At 34.0% G+C, this 17,833-nt stretch overlaps 1 protein-coding gene across 1 annotated transcript; it reads right to left on the bottom strand.

The window, feature by feature from the left end:
* Window positions 1-729: 729 nt before the first annotated feature.
* On the bottom strand, window positions 730-11,772 carry LOC106069771 (D-beta-hydroxybutyrate dehydrogenase, mitochondrial-like). Its single transcript, XM_056017708.1, has 7 exons — window positions 11,681-11,772; window positions 10,333-10,579; window positions 9,637-9,840; window positions 8,119-8,271; window positions 7,352-7,545; window positions 6,427-6,669; window positions 730-5,597 (listed from the first exon to the last, which is right to left on the bottom strand). The coding sequence occupies exons 2-7, from the start codon at window positions 10,571-10,573 to the stop codon at window positions 5,517-5,519; spliced, it is 1,116 nt and encodes a 371-aa protein (XP_055873683.1). The 5' UTR covers window positions 10,574-10,579; window positions 11,681-11,772; the 3' UTR covers window positions 730-5,516.
* Window positions 11,773-17,833: the final 6,061 nt, after the last annotated feature.

Here is a 17,833-nt window from a genome sequence, read left to right as displayed (position 1 = left end):
CAATACAAAAAAAAAAATGTAAACAATTACTATAGTTAAGTAGCTATTGGTATTTAATTATTTTGTTTGGTATTGAACCAGGGAAAGAAATAGTACTTGACATGTGGTGGTATAAATTAAATAAGTCGACTTAGGGACATTTGAGTCCTTGAGTTTGAATTCAATTCTTACAACTTTTTAAATGCATTTAAAATCAATCACGTTAACATTCACCCATACACTCCTTTCTCCCCCCTCCTCCTTCTAGAACTATTACTTGATGATCCAAAATAATTAATACAATTACACTTAATATAACATTATAAAAAACAAACAAAAAATTATTTTTTTTCTTGTTTAACTATGTAAACAGTAAACCATTAGAAAAAACTTAATAAATGTTTGTTTCTCAATTAAAATTGCCCCCATAAAAGAAATCTTTTAAAACTATTTAAGAAATAAATAAGGATAAATTCTGAATATCAAACTAATTGTTATTAACTACTATAGGAACACTAATTTAAAAGTGATTTTTTTATTGTAAGCTTTACATAAATTCCAGACTTTGATTGATCTATCTATAATTAAAACATTAATTTTTTTTTTTTAAAGCATGACTGCTGACTGCAAAAAAAAAAATAAAAAAATAAAATGAACCAAAAAGAGTAGCAAGTCTTAAAGATAGTACTGGCTAGTACTTTTTTATGTAGGCTTATTGAAATAAAAAAAATAAGAAATCATATCTACAAGTTGCATTTGTAAGTGATATTTTATTCGAAAACTGAAAATGTTGATTGAAAGCACTACACACAAAAAACAAAAATTAAACATTTGCAGTGCCACTGATAATCACTCTTTGAAATAAAAGAAAAAAAAAAATATGTAAAAAAGAAAATCATAAGCATGAAATACATCTATCCAAAAAAGGAATGTTTTACAGTAAACTCATAGTTAAAAACATGAAAAGTTATAATGTAATACTGCTGTTTTTATATCTATAATCCAGTAAAATAGTGAGTAAAAGTAATTAACGAAACAATTAGAGCATTCCAATATTTTCTCACACATAAATGTGTCTTGTAAGAAGGCAATCAAATAGCATTGATTTATTTCCTTCTGACAGTCTCAAATGCATCACAGTCATTCCAAGCATGAATAGACTTAAATATATTAAGTGACTGATGTTACATATCAAAACATTTTGTAAATATGAAAGAAAAAAAAAAAATTACCAGTCATACTAAAGACAGAAACGGACTATAGCACCAGGCATTAGAATGGATGGATCTGGTCAAAGTTGTTTGATTAAAGATTTTAAAATATAGGTACTTAGAAAAATGTCAAGCAGTCATGTAATTATGCATTTTATTGTTTAGACTGATATATTATAAACCACTATTGCCACCAAGACAGTGTAGTTAACGAAAGGTAGAACAAAACGATTACAACAAACTTGGCCTCTACTTCAAATCCAAATGAAGCTTTTGTTTAAAGCAGGAATTTAGGGGATAATGATTCCTCAGTTCCAATGGGGATACCCCTGATGAGGAAAGGTGGTTAGTCGTTGTGCTGATCAGACGATGGCCTCATGAACAATTTGCCATTTTTACATTTAAGCTTATTTTATAAATTACAGAGGTTGTTTCAAAGAAGAAGATATTTATGCTCTGCAAGTATCCATGTGCTGTGCAGTTTAATTAGAGACTTAAGTTCACTGGTATTCCTGGGTGATTGCAGAGACCCTTCCATGACCTAGTCACACTAGGGAAGAAATAGAACTAATAATAATTCGTCCTATCATTTGGAATAAGAAATTGGCAACTTTTTTTTGTCTCTTTAAGCTATATATCCTTCACACATTGCGGACCACTAAGAAATGTTCTAAAAATTTAAAACACTATTATAATAAAAAGATATTCAGCAGGACAAAACAGTTTTAAAGGGTTCAGTGTGCAAGCAAAAGATATTTATTAAAGACTTAAATAGTCCTTCTAAACTCTTCTTAACTAAAAAGCATTTCTTTTCTGTTTTTTTTTTTTAGGGAAAGCAGCAATAGCTTAACCATAACTCTAAGGTTATTATCCACACAAGGACTATCAAATGATCATGGATATGATAGGTGATGAGATTTAAGAGATGGTTGAAGACAAATAATTAACTATAAATATTTCAAGAACAGAATTTTCAATACCAGTAATAGGAAATTAAAAAAAAAAAATTAAAAATTTCAAAAACTCCTAGAACTGTTTAGTTTAAAACATCAACATTGAATTTATTACAAATCTAAATTCAGAGAAATCCTCCCTCCTTATGACTTTATTTGTTAAACTTCTTTAATGATAATGTCTAAATGACATCTTTGAAAACTTGATACCAATAAATGTAGTTAACTTAAAAAAAGAGACAAGAATTAAGAAAGTAAACCTGGAATGCCAATTAGGAACATTCATTTTAAATGAATTAGGAAACAGAAAATACTTTTTTTTAAAACAAAACCACAAAATCATTGCCACATCTCTCAATAATGCAAGGTTTAACTCCCATTTTCTACAAAAATAATTAATTACTCCTAATTGATTCAACCATTGGTTATTATTATTTACTGATTCATGTATAGTTATTTACTATGAATAATTGCTCAAATTTTCAACTTGATCCAAAAATGGGAAGTGGGAAAAAAAATGTGTACAAAATATGTACCAGACAGACAGTCAGAGTGAGTTAATATAAGCTTTGTAAAAATAAGCAAGGATAAGAGGACAGATCAAATATAGAGAAAGGCACAAAAACCTTAACCATTTGAAATCTCATCATATTCTCCTCTAAATCTAATAGTGCACTTATCTCTTTCTTTCTAAAACCACAATCAGAAAAGCAAAAGAAAATCAAACTATGTTAACACAGTCAAATCATATTGCATATTATCTTACGAGATTGGTGTATCGTTCATATTTCGAAGCCCATAATGTGACGTAACAAGCTATGTTTGTCCATTCTTAGGGCTGTGGGAATGAACATGAATATTTTAGTCAGTCCATTGTACGTCCATTTTATTTTAGTAAAGGTTCAAAGATTAAGTCATACACAGTGCCTACTCTGCTTGTGACACTAAGTATAAGTAGCTATTAAAAGAATCTGAAAATCCTTAAGTACAGATCATCTTAAATGAAGTAAACAATCTCAAATATAAAAACAAACAAACCCAGAAGATGAGTTTTGTATACTAATGGAAATGTATCCATTAGCTCATAAAACTCAAAAAGTTTGATTACATTGGTAAACAGGTTTTAGTGACTTTAGGTACATGTAAACATATGATATTAAAATCTATTTGCTTACATCAAGAATCTTTTATCTTTGAGCAACATGAATGAAGATGCTATAACTACAAAAACAAAAATACAAGACAAAAGTAAACTCTGAACAAAAACCTTTGTATGAACTTTCAAATTATTAAAACAACTGACAAGAATTGGTATAGTAACATGGTCTTGTACTGTTCTTCACCTTCATCTATCCCTTAGTCTGTTGAACCATACAATACAAGACAATCCCTCTCCACTCCTCCCTGTCCCCTGCCCTGGGCAGAATATCACCCAATCACAGACCTGTCCATGCCTCAATGCAGGCCCCCATCACCCCCTCTGTCTGCCTCCTCTTCTTTTTCATGGTAATATTCCCTGAAGGAAGATCTTTGGGAGCATTAGGACCTTGTGATGTGGCCATAAGTAAGTAGTAAAGTTCCCCTTTCAGACCTCGTGGTCTATAGGGCAGATGGTGTAAAGGTCATCTGGTTGTGTGGCCTATGGTTTACAAGAGTGTCATGTGGCCAGCACAATGACAAACTGCCTTTACTTCTCCACAACTCATGTCAGGTACCCATTAGAGCTGTGTGGTCTCAGAGGCACCCAAAGATCCCGAAATTAAAAATTCCAGTCTTCACCAGAATTCGAAACCGGGACCCGGAAGACAAAGCGCTTTACCGCTCAGCCACTGTGCCTCCTATGGTTATAGAGCTTGTATTTTCTGACAGTGGTGTCATTTAAAGGGACTGCATCGAAGTTGAGGAGATTAGAAGTGGGATAAGTACAGCAATGTGGCCCTTTAGGGGCCTGCTGACAACAGTCATTAGATTAAATTCCAATATAACCCTTTGGTCTAGCTTGTAAGTCCTTAATGAGTTATAATCATAGTTGGTTTTCTTGTAGTGACACTCATAAATAACTTTGAACCTTTCAAAAGAATAGAATGTTTAAAAAAAAAGGTACTTAACATAACAAAATTTGCTTGTAATTAAAGAGACAGTACCAGTAAAAAAAAAAACTACTAACCATTGAGTGAGCAAAAACATATCATGAAGAGATAAAAAAAAAAGGTCTTGAATAATAAAAGAAAGAAAAATTACAAATAGAGATGTCTGGCAAAAAAAGTGTAATGACTTTTAAAAAAAAAAAGATTTGATTAGCTTATTTACCATCTTATCTTATAAAATACAGACATTACTTCAAAAAAAGAAGATGATTACGTCCTAAGCATCATGCATGTTAACCATTGACTTAAATTCTGCAAAGTCATTGGTTTTCCTGGCTGGCTTAGGCAACTCATTCCATGCTCTAATAGTATCTATGTATTAAAATTATTATCATCAATATTATACAAATTTTTTAAAAGTTACTTGTAAACCAAAGAAAAAAAAATTACATCTTAAATTACCAGAGAAGATAAATCATTACTTTAACAAATGTAGATATCTCTAAATATATTTTTTAAAATGTATCAATAAAACATTTTTGATTACAACTGTACCATTAAAATTAAAAATATGACAAAAAAATAATCTCAACAAAATGTTTTTTTAAAATTCTGACTAGATAGAAAACAAAAAATCCAAGATTTGAATGAAACCCATCCAGGAAAAGAGAAATAAAAATATATTTACAGTTCAATAAAAAAAAATATTTGAGAATTCAATGGGGATAAAAATATTTGAAAGGAAGACCAATTTAGATCAAAAGCCATATTGGTTAAAAAAAATAAATATAAAACCACATCTTTGAGTAACAATGTAGGCCTATAATAAAATAGACATTTGTCTCTCTGAAATTAAAGCAAAGAAGGTCGAACTACTCATTTTCTACTGATGCAGACTGATTCAGTAGTTGGGCAAGCAAATACAAAAAATAATTTAAGAGACTAAATGACAATCAATATCTGTGTGGATAGAAAGCAATATAGATATATATTTATAGATAATACTATTTCATGATAGATTTCATGTTCCTATTTGAGTCAATGACACCAATTTTGCAAAAACTGAACATTTGAAAAACCTGTGACAGATGTTTCAATGTACAAATAGTTTTATAAAAATCTGAGGCGCTTTCACACAACAAGTTATTTTTAAAGAAAAAATAGTGGTTACTGTCATCAAAGTTAGTTTAAAATGTCATTTATTCTCAAGATGTAACCAATCATAGCATTAAAAAAAAACTCAGTTTTTCAATACCCTATACGATAACTAACACACCACATGATAATTATCCTAAGACAGCAAACAGCAATTTCTCCACAGCAGGAACGATTTTCTCAGGAATGAAAGGTCGGCATCGAGCCAGAATCTGTAAAGTATATATAAACATCTAATTAATAAATATAAAAATGTATGTATAAAATTTAGAACCTATTTTATAAAAATATGATACGCCACAAAACAAATATTTCTTTAGTTAGTTTGTCTTATAAGTATGTCTTATAAGTATTAGATGTTTCTTCCAAAATGTTCTTGTCTAAATCTCCTACATGAAAGCAAAGGATGACATAGGTATGGTTTTAACCCAGGACTATTCTGATGACACATTGAAGTGCATAGCACAAAAGCAGGCATTCCATTAGCAAAGTGCTCACTTATATTTCACTTATATTCATTGAAACTTTCTTTCTCATTTTTGGTAATTAAAATCCATATAATAAGATATGAATGAAAAAATAAAAGTTCAAATAAATTTTGAAAAAAAATTTGTTAGTACAAATGATTTCATACTTAAGAAATAGGCACGGATTTTAATTTTTTTAGTTATTTACTTTTTTTTCTTCAAGGTAGTTTATTTGAAAAGTTTTTTTTTAAACCAAAAGGTCGATGAAGCAAATTAAACAGCTCCTGTGAATTCAAATTGAGCAGCTCTTTAAGAAGGAGTTATGAGATAAGGTGTCTAAATGCCTTTACTTTCCCAAGACTTTTAAATGCATTATCACCAAAACATCTTCACATTCAGAGTTAAAAATCAGGGTCTTTACCAGGACTAAAGCACAAGATCTTATGCTCAGCAGTGATGATTGTCTTGCAAGCCATAAACCCTGTTGAGGCTGATATATAAAAGGAAGCTTCTGCCAATAGCTAACTTTCAATTTTAAGATCGATATAAGCTGTAATGAGATTAAGCTACATACTATTAGAGGGTCCAAACACTTTCTTTTGTACCCATGAATCATGTAACACCGCTGGGGGTGGACATTTTGAACAGCATCAATGTAGGCAGAAACAACAGGTTCAGAACTGCTGCAGGACTTCTCCACAGCTGCTGATATTCTGTCTGCAATACCTGTAATATCTTCCTTCTTGTACGCATTCTGCTGGTCTTGCAAGGACATGGATGAGTGAGCTTGCAAAAGTTTACTAACCAACTGCTCATTCTGTGGATATTAAAAATGAACATGCTAAAGAAGGGTCACAGAACTTTAAACTGTTTTAACCATAAATTTAAACATTACATAATGAACTGGATAACAAATAAGAAAAAAAAATTTAAATTCAATTTCTACTGTATGAATCTAATGGTAGTCTAGGATGTCATATTCTATTAGGATTAGATATGATCAAATCGGATCAATAGGGATAGGGACCAAATGGGATAGGTTACTGTTATCAAAGTTAGTTTATGTCATTTATTCTCAAGAAGTAACCAATGGAGAAAACTAACATGCCACTAACTGCTTTCTACTTATTATAAGTTAATTTCAATCCTTTAAGTCTAACAAATAAAGAACTATGCAATCATAAAGAAAAAAAATATCAGAGGCGATTTTAATTTAAAACAAAACTAGGATTAACTCTATCTCTCTGTAATAATTTTCCACTTTTAGAAGGAATTATTCATGTTTCCCATTTGTGTTTCATTACCCTGTTAGGGTTAAATGTCAATAACATTTTTCATTTAATCAGAGAATGTTATAATTCATATAGATAAATGCATGCCCTTTTTATATAACACTAATTAAAGTTTATGAACAGAAAAATTCAGTTAATTTAATGGGATTAAATCAATGATGGTATCGTCAATCAGGAGAGAAAGAGTTAAGTCTACGGAGTACTTACCATTCTTTGTTTGGCTATGCCTGTTGCACCAGCAAACTCTCCAGGTGCTATAGTAATGACCTTCACTTTGAAAGGAGACATTTCTCTACGAAGGCAAGCAGAGAAAGCTTCCAGTCCAAATTTAGTCACACAGTACGGGGCACTGTCTTTCCATGGGTTAAATGCTCTTTCACTAATGACATTAATGATCCTTCCTATGATTAACAGAGGCAAGAAATATTTCAATCAAGTAAAATAGGTAAAAAAATAATATTTGGAATGGAGGCAATAAACAATATAAATATATTTGTGTCAGTGCTATAAATGTTTTATCCATATTATAAAACTACAATATTATTTTTCTTGTTGTAGAACATCTTTATAATTATTTGCATTGCACATTGGTTTCCAGTGGCGTAGCTAGGGTGGGGGTGGGGGGTGAGAATGTGAAAATCCCCTCTGGCCCCCACTTAAGGGGGCCCAAAAATGAATGTTTTTTAGATTAAATATTGAATATAACGTAAAATGCAGGGGGCCCGCCAAATAGGTCAAGCCCACAGGCCCCCAAATGATGGCAAATTCCTAGCTATGCCACTGGTGCTTCCTATAGGATGGCAGAAGATACTGGTGATAGATCGAATCTAGGATCACCAAGATGAGAGTCTGGACTGCATACCACACAAGTGACCATTCTGTCTTTTTATTTCAAAATTTTACTAAAAACAGCAAAAAAATGTTGTGAGTTTAAGATAGCATTACAAATTATATTACACGTGTAAAGAAATTACCTTCAGCTTGCCTAATCAATGGCAGTACAGATTTAGTGACCCTAATAGCTCCGAAAAGATTTACTTCAGCACATTTGTGAAACATCTCCATGGATACCAGTTCAGTTGGCCCCATACAGTTGATTCCTGCATTGTTGATCACAGCCCAGAGGCCTAAAAAATTTCAAGTGAAAAGATAAAAAGAAATATAATAATTGTTGTAATAAACATTAACGATACTTAAAAACAAAACAACTTTTTTTTTCTGTCAAAATATGAACTTTTTCATTTTGTTTTAGAAACACAAAAAGATTTCAATGTATTTTATTGAGAAAAAAAAAGGTTTATAATATATAGGCCTAATATTAACTTACAAAAAAAAATTATTTAGTGCTTTCTTTTTTTCCTGTATTTTAAAAATTATTTAACTGGTAAGATAAGAATATGGAAATATAAAAAAAACATATATATAGTTTTCAATTAAAGTATTTCCAAGTGATCAGTTTTTTATTACTAAATATGCCTTGTACATTCAGGTCTAGAGTTAAAATAAGTAAAATATTTTTAAAAATACTTTAAAAAAAAAAAAAAAAAAAGCTAATATTGAAAGAAATTGCATCAATTGTTTTGAATCATGTAATTCATTTTGATTAGATCTAGACTAACAATGATCAATTTGTGCAATAGGAAATATTTTTCTTTATTGTTTTCATTTAGCTCAACTTTCATGCTTATAGAGTGTTCAGTTTGCTATGGGTCTTATCACTTTTGTGGACTAGTTGTTGGAAAGTGGAGGAGGTATCTGAGAAGGTTTTTGTGCTGCTATTTCAAAAACTATTTTTAAAAAGTTCTTCAAGCCTGAATTTGAACTAGAGGTATTGAGCCTCAATGATGGAAGGCTGATGTGTAAGCCACTGAGCTATTCAAGTACTTATAAAAATATATAAGATTTTAGTCTAAAAAAGTGTAAAATTTTTAGATTTCTCAACACAAAAAATACATTTTTTGATATAAAACTAAATTAATTAATTACTACTAATTGATTAAATAAAATTAGTTATTTTTTTTATTATTAATTCACATGTTGTCGTCAACAAATGCACAATTGTGCAATGTTTCAACTTAATTGAAGAGTGGGAAAAAGGTGAAATAATGTGCACAAGATTCCATCCAGACAGACAGACATAGTGAGTTGATATTTATAATAAGCTTTGTTAAAGAAATAAAACAAGACAATTATTATTTTAATCGATTTTGTATAGAGCCTCTTTCATGCTATTGCATATTTCAATCTGTTTTGTGGACATAGGTGGTGGGGAGGGGATATCTGGAGAAAGGTTTCTGTTCTGCCAGTGATTATAGATTTAAACTCAAGCCCTCTTGTTAGGTAGCCAAGTGGTATTTGCCTCTCAATCCCATATATCTCACTTAACTGATTAAATACACTTCACTTATTGTCTACTGAACAAAAAAAAGTACTTTATTTAACTAAATACAATGAAGTTGACAAAAAAATCTTCATTTCTGAAGAAAGCAGACCTTGATCTCTGCAAATGTCCTTGACCTCTTTGGCACAAGCTAAAACACTGGCCTCATTGGAGACATCCAAGATGACCACCTCAATTTTCTTTACCCAAGGTCTTGCTTTCAGTTCTACAGCTCCAGGACTGTGGTCATCTAAACATCCAGCTATTACACCAAAACCCAAGTCTCTAAGAGCTTTGGCAGCCTCCAATCCAAAACCTGAAGAACACACAAAAAAAAGTTACTAGTACATTTTAATATGTCATTTAACATGTCTACTTCTGTATTCTAACATGACATAAAAAGCTATTTTAATAGACTTATATTTTTTTATTATTATTACTAGAGAAAATGGTCTATATATATTTTCGTTCGTTACGTTTTAATATTTTTTATAGGGGTTTAAGAAACTGTCTTTAAAAAAGTAAAATCTTGTGATTATTAGAGCATGACAATAACTATTGCGACAACAAAATTGATGGAAGATTTTTATTCTAAGGTTATTCACAGTACCATGCAGAAGGTTTAATGTCATCTGTCACACCTTTGTTATTCTAGATATAGTGGCAAGGTTTTAAAAAAAAAAAAAAAAAATTAATTAGCATTGATGAGCACATTTATTTCTTAAGTTCCATTTTGATGATTATAAATTAAAGTCTTTACATAAAGAAAGAAATTTTGTATATCTAATTAAAATGAAGAAACGTGTACCTGAGTCACAGCCTGTGATATAAACATATTTATTGCTTGGATCAACTGCCTCTTTTGTGTAATCTTTGATGTAGCCGTGTGCATACCATAGAGCTAGTGTCAACACCAACAATACAAGAATATCCATGATATAAAAGTTCAAAATGACAGCAACGATAGAATACAATGAGATGGTCAGTATCAACCTTAATCTCTTTGGATCACCCAAGAGGGTTTGATTGCTACCACTGGTTGTTGCCATGAGAATCTGTAGAAAAGATTTACAAAAGTTGTGATGACATTTTGTTGACAAAAATAACAAACACCATGTATATACTAAATACTTTTATGGAAATTTAATGTTATCAATTAAAAGAAAAACTAATTAATATTTTCTTGTTTTCTTTAAAAAAAGGATTTCTTAATTATATTAATATTTCTAGTGCCTAGCATACTACTCCTTTGTTTTAAATGTTTCTTCAAAGTCCAATATAATTTACTTCCTAGACCAGACCTCCTGCAGGATGACGGGGGATGGGAGCGGGCAGGGTTTGAACCCAGAACCATCGGTAAGTCCCAACAACAGTCCAGCATACAAACCACATGACCAGGCAGCCATCCAAGTAGATTATGTATATCTAGATGATAGATCTTCATATCATATAATATAGATTTAGTCCTAGTCTATCATTCAATTTCTTTATCGTCATTAAATTGAAATTAATCTGAATCTGACTCTAAAAAGTCAAGCCAGTCTAGTGACCTAGTCTATAGAGTAAAATAGATCTAGATCTAGCTAGAGATTGATTTTCTTACTCAATTTAATTTTGTCTAGAAATATTATAGGTCTAGAATTCTAGATGTAACTTGTTTGTTGTTTCATTTTACTTTTTAGCCTTATTAGACTCTTTTAGAGTCTCTAGATTAGTAGATAGTCAGAAGACAGTACAGTCCGCCTGTAATTGTGATGCATAACTTCACTTCCAGTGAAACTGAAGAAAACAGCAAAATCAAAAACTAGGTGAAGTAGGTGACGGGTCTAGTTTCTAGATCTAATAAGATGATCTATCTACTTTAGATCTAGATCTATATATTTATGGCAAATTTATGGTATGATCATGTTTTAGTGGAACAGACTGCAAAAGAGCTTACACTGTTACACTACTACTACTTATGATACTAGTAACTAGAAGAGTCTAGTGACAGTGTCTAGAGTAGACAGTAGAGTAGATCTATTTATCTATTATCATCTAGATTCTATCTAGTTACAGCAGCAAAAAAAGCTGGCTAGACTAGTAGAAAAAAATCTAGTTGTAGATCCCGATCTAAATCTAGTATCAGTCATATAGATTGTAGTTCATATACTCACTAGTAAAGTAAATTAGATTCTAGATCTATAAGCATTGATCTTAGATCTCTATCATCTAGATTTAGTACTGAGGTCATAGGGCAAAGACGAACTCTTTGGCTTTGTGAGTTAAAATAAAAAGAGTATTTTGAACAGACCTATATATTACCTGCTACTTTCAGTTTTAACAAGTAAAAGTTATGCAAAAAAAAAAAAAAAACACATATGGGAAAGGACCAACAGCGAACGCTTTTGTGCCAGTTTTTAGTTTAGAATTTATAACTCCGCAATGGTTAAACTAATTTAAAAAATGAAAACATCTGCGGACTCCTCAGCTATTGGGCGATGAAACTAAATTTGACTCTTTTTTCCATATCAGCTATTAATTTTATAATTCAAGTGAACTTGCGGTAGGGGTCTGACCTAATCAGCGAACGCAATTTTCGCGGGAGTCATAATGAGCGAAAGGCCGTAAAAAATAGCGAAATAGCATGTTAAAATATAGGAAATTATGCTTCAATTAGTTCTATCATCTAACTTCTTCCACGAAGCAGTATAACTATTGTTCTCCTTGTGGCAATAGGCCTAAATTTTTTTTCACTTTTCTTGTGCTCCACATCTTTCTATGCTTGGAACTGATTTCTATATAGCCTACGAAACTTGCGATCAATTTTTTTTTTTTAAAGAAAGAAAAAAAACTACAAAATTCTATCTCGCCACCTTTCTAAAGGCTAGTCCACGTCGTACTACTCTCCATTTCATAAACTCTCGTTACTGCAACTATTTTTTTTTAAAGAACTTATGTTCAGTGCACTTAATCACCATCAGCTCGATCTCCCCCCCCCACACACACACACGCTGATTGACCCAAAGGCAGATCCCGAATGCGATGGATTGATGATGTACAGAGACAGATCTACAACAGCTTGGGTTTCGGGCATGGAGACGAAAGGCTCAGGAGAGATCTTGTAATTTTATACATGTATAGTATATGGTAATTCTTATATTTATTACTAAATATATAGTTCGCGTTTTTTCCCATCCTGAAATTGAATATTTTCTCCTGGAAAACTCTTGGAAATCTCCCGAAATCCTAATCTCAGAATGGTGGGGGAACCCTATGAAAATGAATTCTGCACTTCTTTTAAACATTTATACACATATTAATATCATTAATCAAGAGGTTAACCAGCTAGTTAAAAAAAAGGCAAAACAGAGGTCCCCCCTCATACCCCCCCCCCCGGTATAAGCCGTATAGGCCTAAGCGCTGTTAAGATCAACTGAAGCGTCATTTCACCCTCACTGGCATAGAGGAAAGTAACTGCCAGCATATGACCTCTGAGAGACTGTTGGAGAGCTGCGAGTCAAACATTTTAGACGGAAAGAAAATGCGGGAAAATATGCTGGTCGTAACTGGGCGTAGTCATGTGAAACACGTAGTGATGCACTCATCCTTAATCTTCGAAATTGAAGACATGGGTTAAGGTTAAAAGTATGCCTATTATTTTAATATTTCAGTTTACAAACAATAACAATAGATAAGACAAAAAGAAAAACAGATTAAATCAGTCACTAAATTATCATTAAATGGCCTTTTAAGCTTATTATAGGGGCTTTCGCTGAATAGGTTTTCAGTTAAAAAGGTAATTTTGAGCAAACAACCCATAATATATATTTTTCAACGGAATTAATAGCCTTAGCTATTATAGCTAACTATTTCCACATCTATTTAGAAGTACAATATGCAATTTTTTTTTCGGCCGATGTCCATTGGTGCTTGTGGTGAAATAGTTGCTATTTGTTTATGTTTGTGTAACGTCGTGAGAATGTGTTCACAACATTGATCTAGTGTGCTACTGTCCAAGTCTCTTTCGTCAGTTCATGTGTCGTTCTAGTTTAATAAAGCCTTGTTTTAGGTTACTCTTCAGTGTTCCTTTATTTCTTATTACAATTTATTAAACTAGAAATTTTCAATTCCATGGATCTATGTGCCTCACGTATCTTTTTTGGATTTTCGTTCAACACTATTCTCAGTCTGTAAGTAAAAGTAGTAATACAAATGGAACGTCTATTTAGGCCAAAAGAGCTAGACATAGAGCCTAGCTCGCCATCGGCTGCCGAGAAGTGGCTGCACTGGCTGAGAACATTTGAGAATTTCATCTCCTCCGTCTCTCATTGCGAGATTGACAAAAAGAAATTACTAGAAAACTACGTTTCTTCGAGCGTATTTCAGTACATAAGTGAGTGTACAACGTTCGAAGAATCAATCAAAGTTCTACAAAATGTCTAAGTGAAGCCTAAAAGCGAAATTTTTGCACGGCACATGATAACTCTTTGTCGACAAGAGAACGGACAAACCGTTGACTCCTTCCTACTTAAGCTTAAAAGTATGGCCAAAGACTGTGACTTCAAAGCTGTCACCGCTGAAGAACACAGAGATATCTTTGTAAGAGACGCCTTCATTACTGGACTGGCTTCAAACAGCATAAGGCTGCGACTCTTAGAGAAATCTACTCTAACTCTACAGTGCGCCTATGAAGAGGCAAGACAACTCGAATATGCCCATAACCATGCCATGGCGTATAACATCCACTCTGAAACTCCCTGTGGAGCTAGCGCCGACGAGGAGAGCCTTTCTCCAATGACAAAAGTAGAACACGAGGTGAGTGCGGCGACTAGTAAAAGATGTTTCTTTTGTGGAAACAGCCCACATCAACGCTTTAGATGTCCGGCCCGTGATGCTACATGCAACTTGTGCGGTAAGAGGGGCCATTTCCAGAAAGTCTGTAAATCGACCAGACAGACACTCAAATCTACAACCTCAGCCATAGTGAAAGCAGATGATGACACGTCTCGGACTACAACCGTTGGATCTTCCTGGGCATCGACACCAGCGTCCGGTCTTACTAAATCTACTATTTCAATACTCGTCAATGGAGTACCATTGAAGGCTCTCGTAGATACGGGGAGCAGTGAAAGCTATATATCTTCTTCAATTGCTAAAAGGTACAAATGGAAATTAGAAACGTCCAGAAACAGAATCTACATGGCCTCTACACATCTTTCTCGCACTACTCACGGCCATATTTTCGCTAAAATAAAGTACAAAGATGAACAATATGAAAGTGTTAAGCTCTCACTACTAGATGGACTAGTATCTGATGTAATCTTAGGGCTAGATTTCATCAGCCAGCACGAAAAACTGATGATCCCATTTGAAGGAAAACGAAGCACTCTCCAGGTCTGTACGCTGAAAGCTGCACGAGTTGAAGCCCCTCGCCTCTTCGCTAATCTGGCTCCTAACTGCCATCCCATAGCCACTAAATCTAGAAAATATTCTATGCCTGACTCCAAATTCATTCAAACTGAAATCAAGAGACTTCTATCTGACAAAATTATTGAGCCTTCCACGTCCCCATGGCGAGCCCAGATAATTGTAACAACGAATGAAAGGCACAAAAAGAGAATGGTTATCGACTATAGCCAAACCATCAATCGATTCACTTACCTCGACGCGTATCCCGTGCCAAAAGTGGATGAACTGGTGCAGGAAATATCTAAATACTCAATGTACAGTACATTTGACCTCAAAAGCGCCTTAAGTTCGGACCTATTCTCGTTTATCCGGAAATGTTTTGAGAATGAAATTTCCATACATGTCAACTTTGACCTTCAGCTATGCTTTATTTTATGAGGGAAAACGAAAGTGAATATGTGGGAAATGTAGAAAAATGGAGTCTTTGTTATACCATTCTATTAGTTCTGCAGTTACTTTTGAAATAAATAAGAATGGTTAAAAATTACGGGGAGGTGTTCGCTTTATATGCCATTTCGCTGATGGGCCTTTCCTATATATATAGATAAGGCTTGTCTTCGAGTCCGAAGATTAGTGAGGAGTACAGTATTTCCCGTGGCTGCGCAGTCCCAGCTGTGACCTACATATTTTGCCACATCCTGGACAAGCATAACCATTGTCCGCAGGTGGTCGATTTAGATTTTCTTTTCGTAGTCTGCGTTTGTCATCGGCAGCAGGCTTTCTTTTGGACTCAAATGTGTATCCCGCGGCCTTTGTGAGTGACCTCCAACTGTCTCGTTCTGAGGCCGCATACAACCAGGTGCTCTCTTCTATGTCAGCCAAGGAAAGTTGACGCCTAAGATGGTCTTCGAAGCGTTTCCTTGGGGCGCCTCTGTTACGTCAACCACCTTTTAGTTTGTTCACATCAAAGGGGAGGACAATCTGCTTGCTGTGCAATCCAGGCTAGTGCAGAAAGATGGTTCGAACTATTAGTGACAAGACTAAGTCGGATGTTGACATTAGAGGGAGAACGATTTCCACCCAAGTGAGAGCTGATGTAAAGATGCTGTGCTCAAGACATGTTGTTCTACATGTATTTGGGATGTCCTGTAAATAAACATCTATGTCTTGTTGAGTTTGCCTCCCTTCAGTTATTACATTGGTGTCAGAAGTGGGATTATAGGCGTCTCAACGAGAGGAGGTAGGATTAGATCACAGTGGCATCTTTAAAACAACTAGACCAAAAGCAACATCTTCTCTTAGCACAATCTCTCCATATGGCAGAGTGATAACAATATATAATTCTCTTCTTCCCTCATGAGTTTTGGCGAGAAGAATAAATAAAGGAAAGATCACTTTCTTATTTCTGCAATTATTTTTTTTTTTTGAGTTTTCTAAAGATTTTAATAATTTCCGGATATTTCCATGACTTTTTCGTATATTTTGTAATAAGTTATAAAATGGTTTAATTTAATAATTTACACCTAGAATTAGCGCGGTCCTTTGAAAGTGTGGGGCACACTTCATTCACAAAAGGGCCTAAGGCCGGCCCTTCAAAATAACGCGTATGCTACGCCGTGGGTCGACTAGTAATAATTAATCACCAAAACTTTATTAACTTTTTTTTTGTATTGATTCCTGTGCAATTATTGTGCAAAGTTTCAACTTGATCCGAGAATGGGAAATGTGAGAAAAATATTTTCAAACTTTTTACCAGACAAACAGAGTAAATTGATATAAACTATGTTAAAAAAATCATTTACAACACTGCGCTTCTATCGAAATCCAAATTACCGCTTCTCCAGAAGGTAGGCCGACGTATGATTCTTGTGATAATTTTTTAAAAAAGGATTTGCTTTAAAAAGTAGACCAACCACTCTCCTAAGCAGAGAAAGTATTTATCTACGTACCTTGTTTGTAGGGACTTTTCTTATCTATGATCCAATGACATCTAAAATGTGTGTTCTAGTCACATTTCAAACCAAGATTGATAATAACCTGCTGACTATCGTAAAAAAAACGCAAGCTAAAAATCTATGGCGATATGACAAGGTCTTTGGGGCTCGCAAAGACCTTCCGTCAGGAAACAGTACCAGGAAGAAGAAGAGGCAGACAGAGAAAGCGATGGGAAAAAAAAAGACGGGCCTGTCACTGAATGAGGTTCTATCTAAGGCAAAAGACAGAGAGGAATGGTGAAAGACGGTCGACAAAATCTTGCATGGTGCCACAGACTAAGGAAGAGGTCTTCAACCTTTTTTGGCCTATCGCCCCCTTTTCGTATTTTTTCTTCTTTTGCGAGCTTAGAGAAGGACGGCGTTACAGAGGTGCCCCCCCCCCTCCCGTAAGCGCTATAAAGATCCACTCAGGCGCAATATCGCCCTCACTGGCATAGAGAAAAGTACCTGGCAGTAGATGGCCTCTGAGAGAAATAGTTGGAGAGCTCTCACAAGAGCTGCGAGATACACATTTGAGACTCAAAGAAAAGCCATTACTGTTCACCGGTGAACAAGTTGTCGTTGAACAAGTTGTCGTTGAACAAGTTGTCTGTGAGCGAATAGTCCGTGAGCGATATTTCGCGTGAACGAATAGTCGCGTGAACGAAAAGTCGTGAACGATTTGTCGTGGAACCGTTCTTAAATTAGACGCAAGCTAACTATAATTTGTCTACATTTAGTTTGCCAGCTTTTGCCAGAGGAAATGTTTTATTTGTTTTGTTTGAGTGCACCTTTAGTTCTTCTTTCTCCCTTTATACCCAGCGACCCCTTACAGACCCTATTGTGCCCAGCGCCCCCTACCACCCCTTTGGCTCCCAGCGGGCAATAGTGCCCCCGTTGAAGACCACTGGACTTATGGATAGGTAGGTAGGTAGGAAGGTAGAC

Source organism: Biomphalaria glabrata, chromosome 18, assembly GCF_947242115.1.
Source record: "Biomphalaria glabrata chromosome 18, xgBioGlab47.1, whole genome shotgun sequence".
Taxonomy (NCBI): domain Eukaryota; kingdom Metazoa; phylum Mollusca; class Gastropoda; family Planorbidae; genus Biomphalaria; species Biomphalaria glabrata.
This window is presented reverse-complemented; position numbering and strand designations above follow the sequence as displayed.

Coding starts and splice junctions, on each gene's coding strand:
- LOC106069771 (XM_056017708.1), bottom strand. CDS start 10,573: ATGGCAACAACCAGTGGTAGCAATCAAACCCTCTTGGGTGATCCAAAG. Junction 9,841..10,332: donor TATCACAGGCTGTGACTCAG/GTACACGTTTCT, acceptor TGTGTTCTTCAG/GTTTTGGATTGGAGGCTGCC. Junction 6,670..7,351: donor GCATAGCCAAACAAAGAATG/GTAAGTACTCCG, acceptor TAATATCCACAG/AATGAGCAGTTGGTTAGTAA.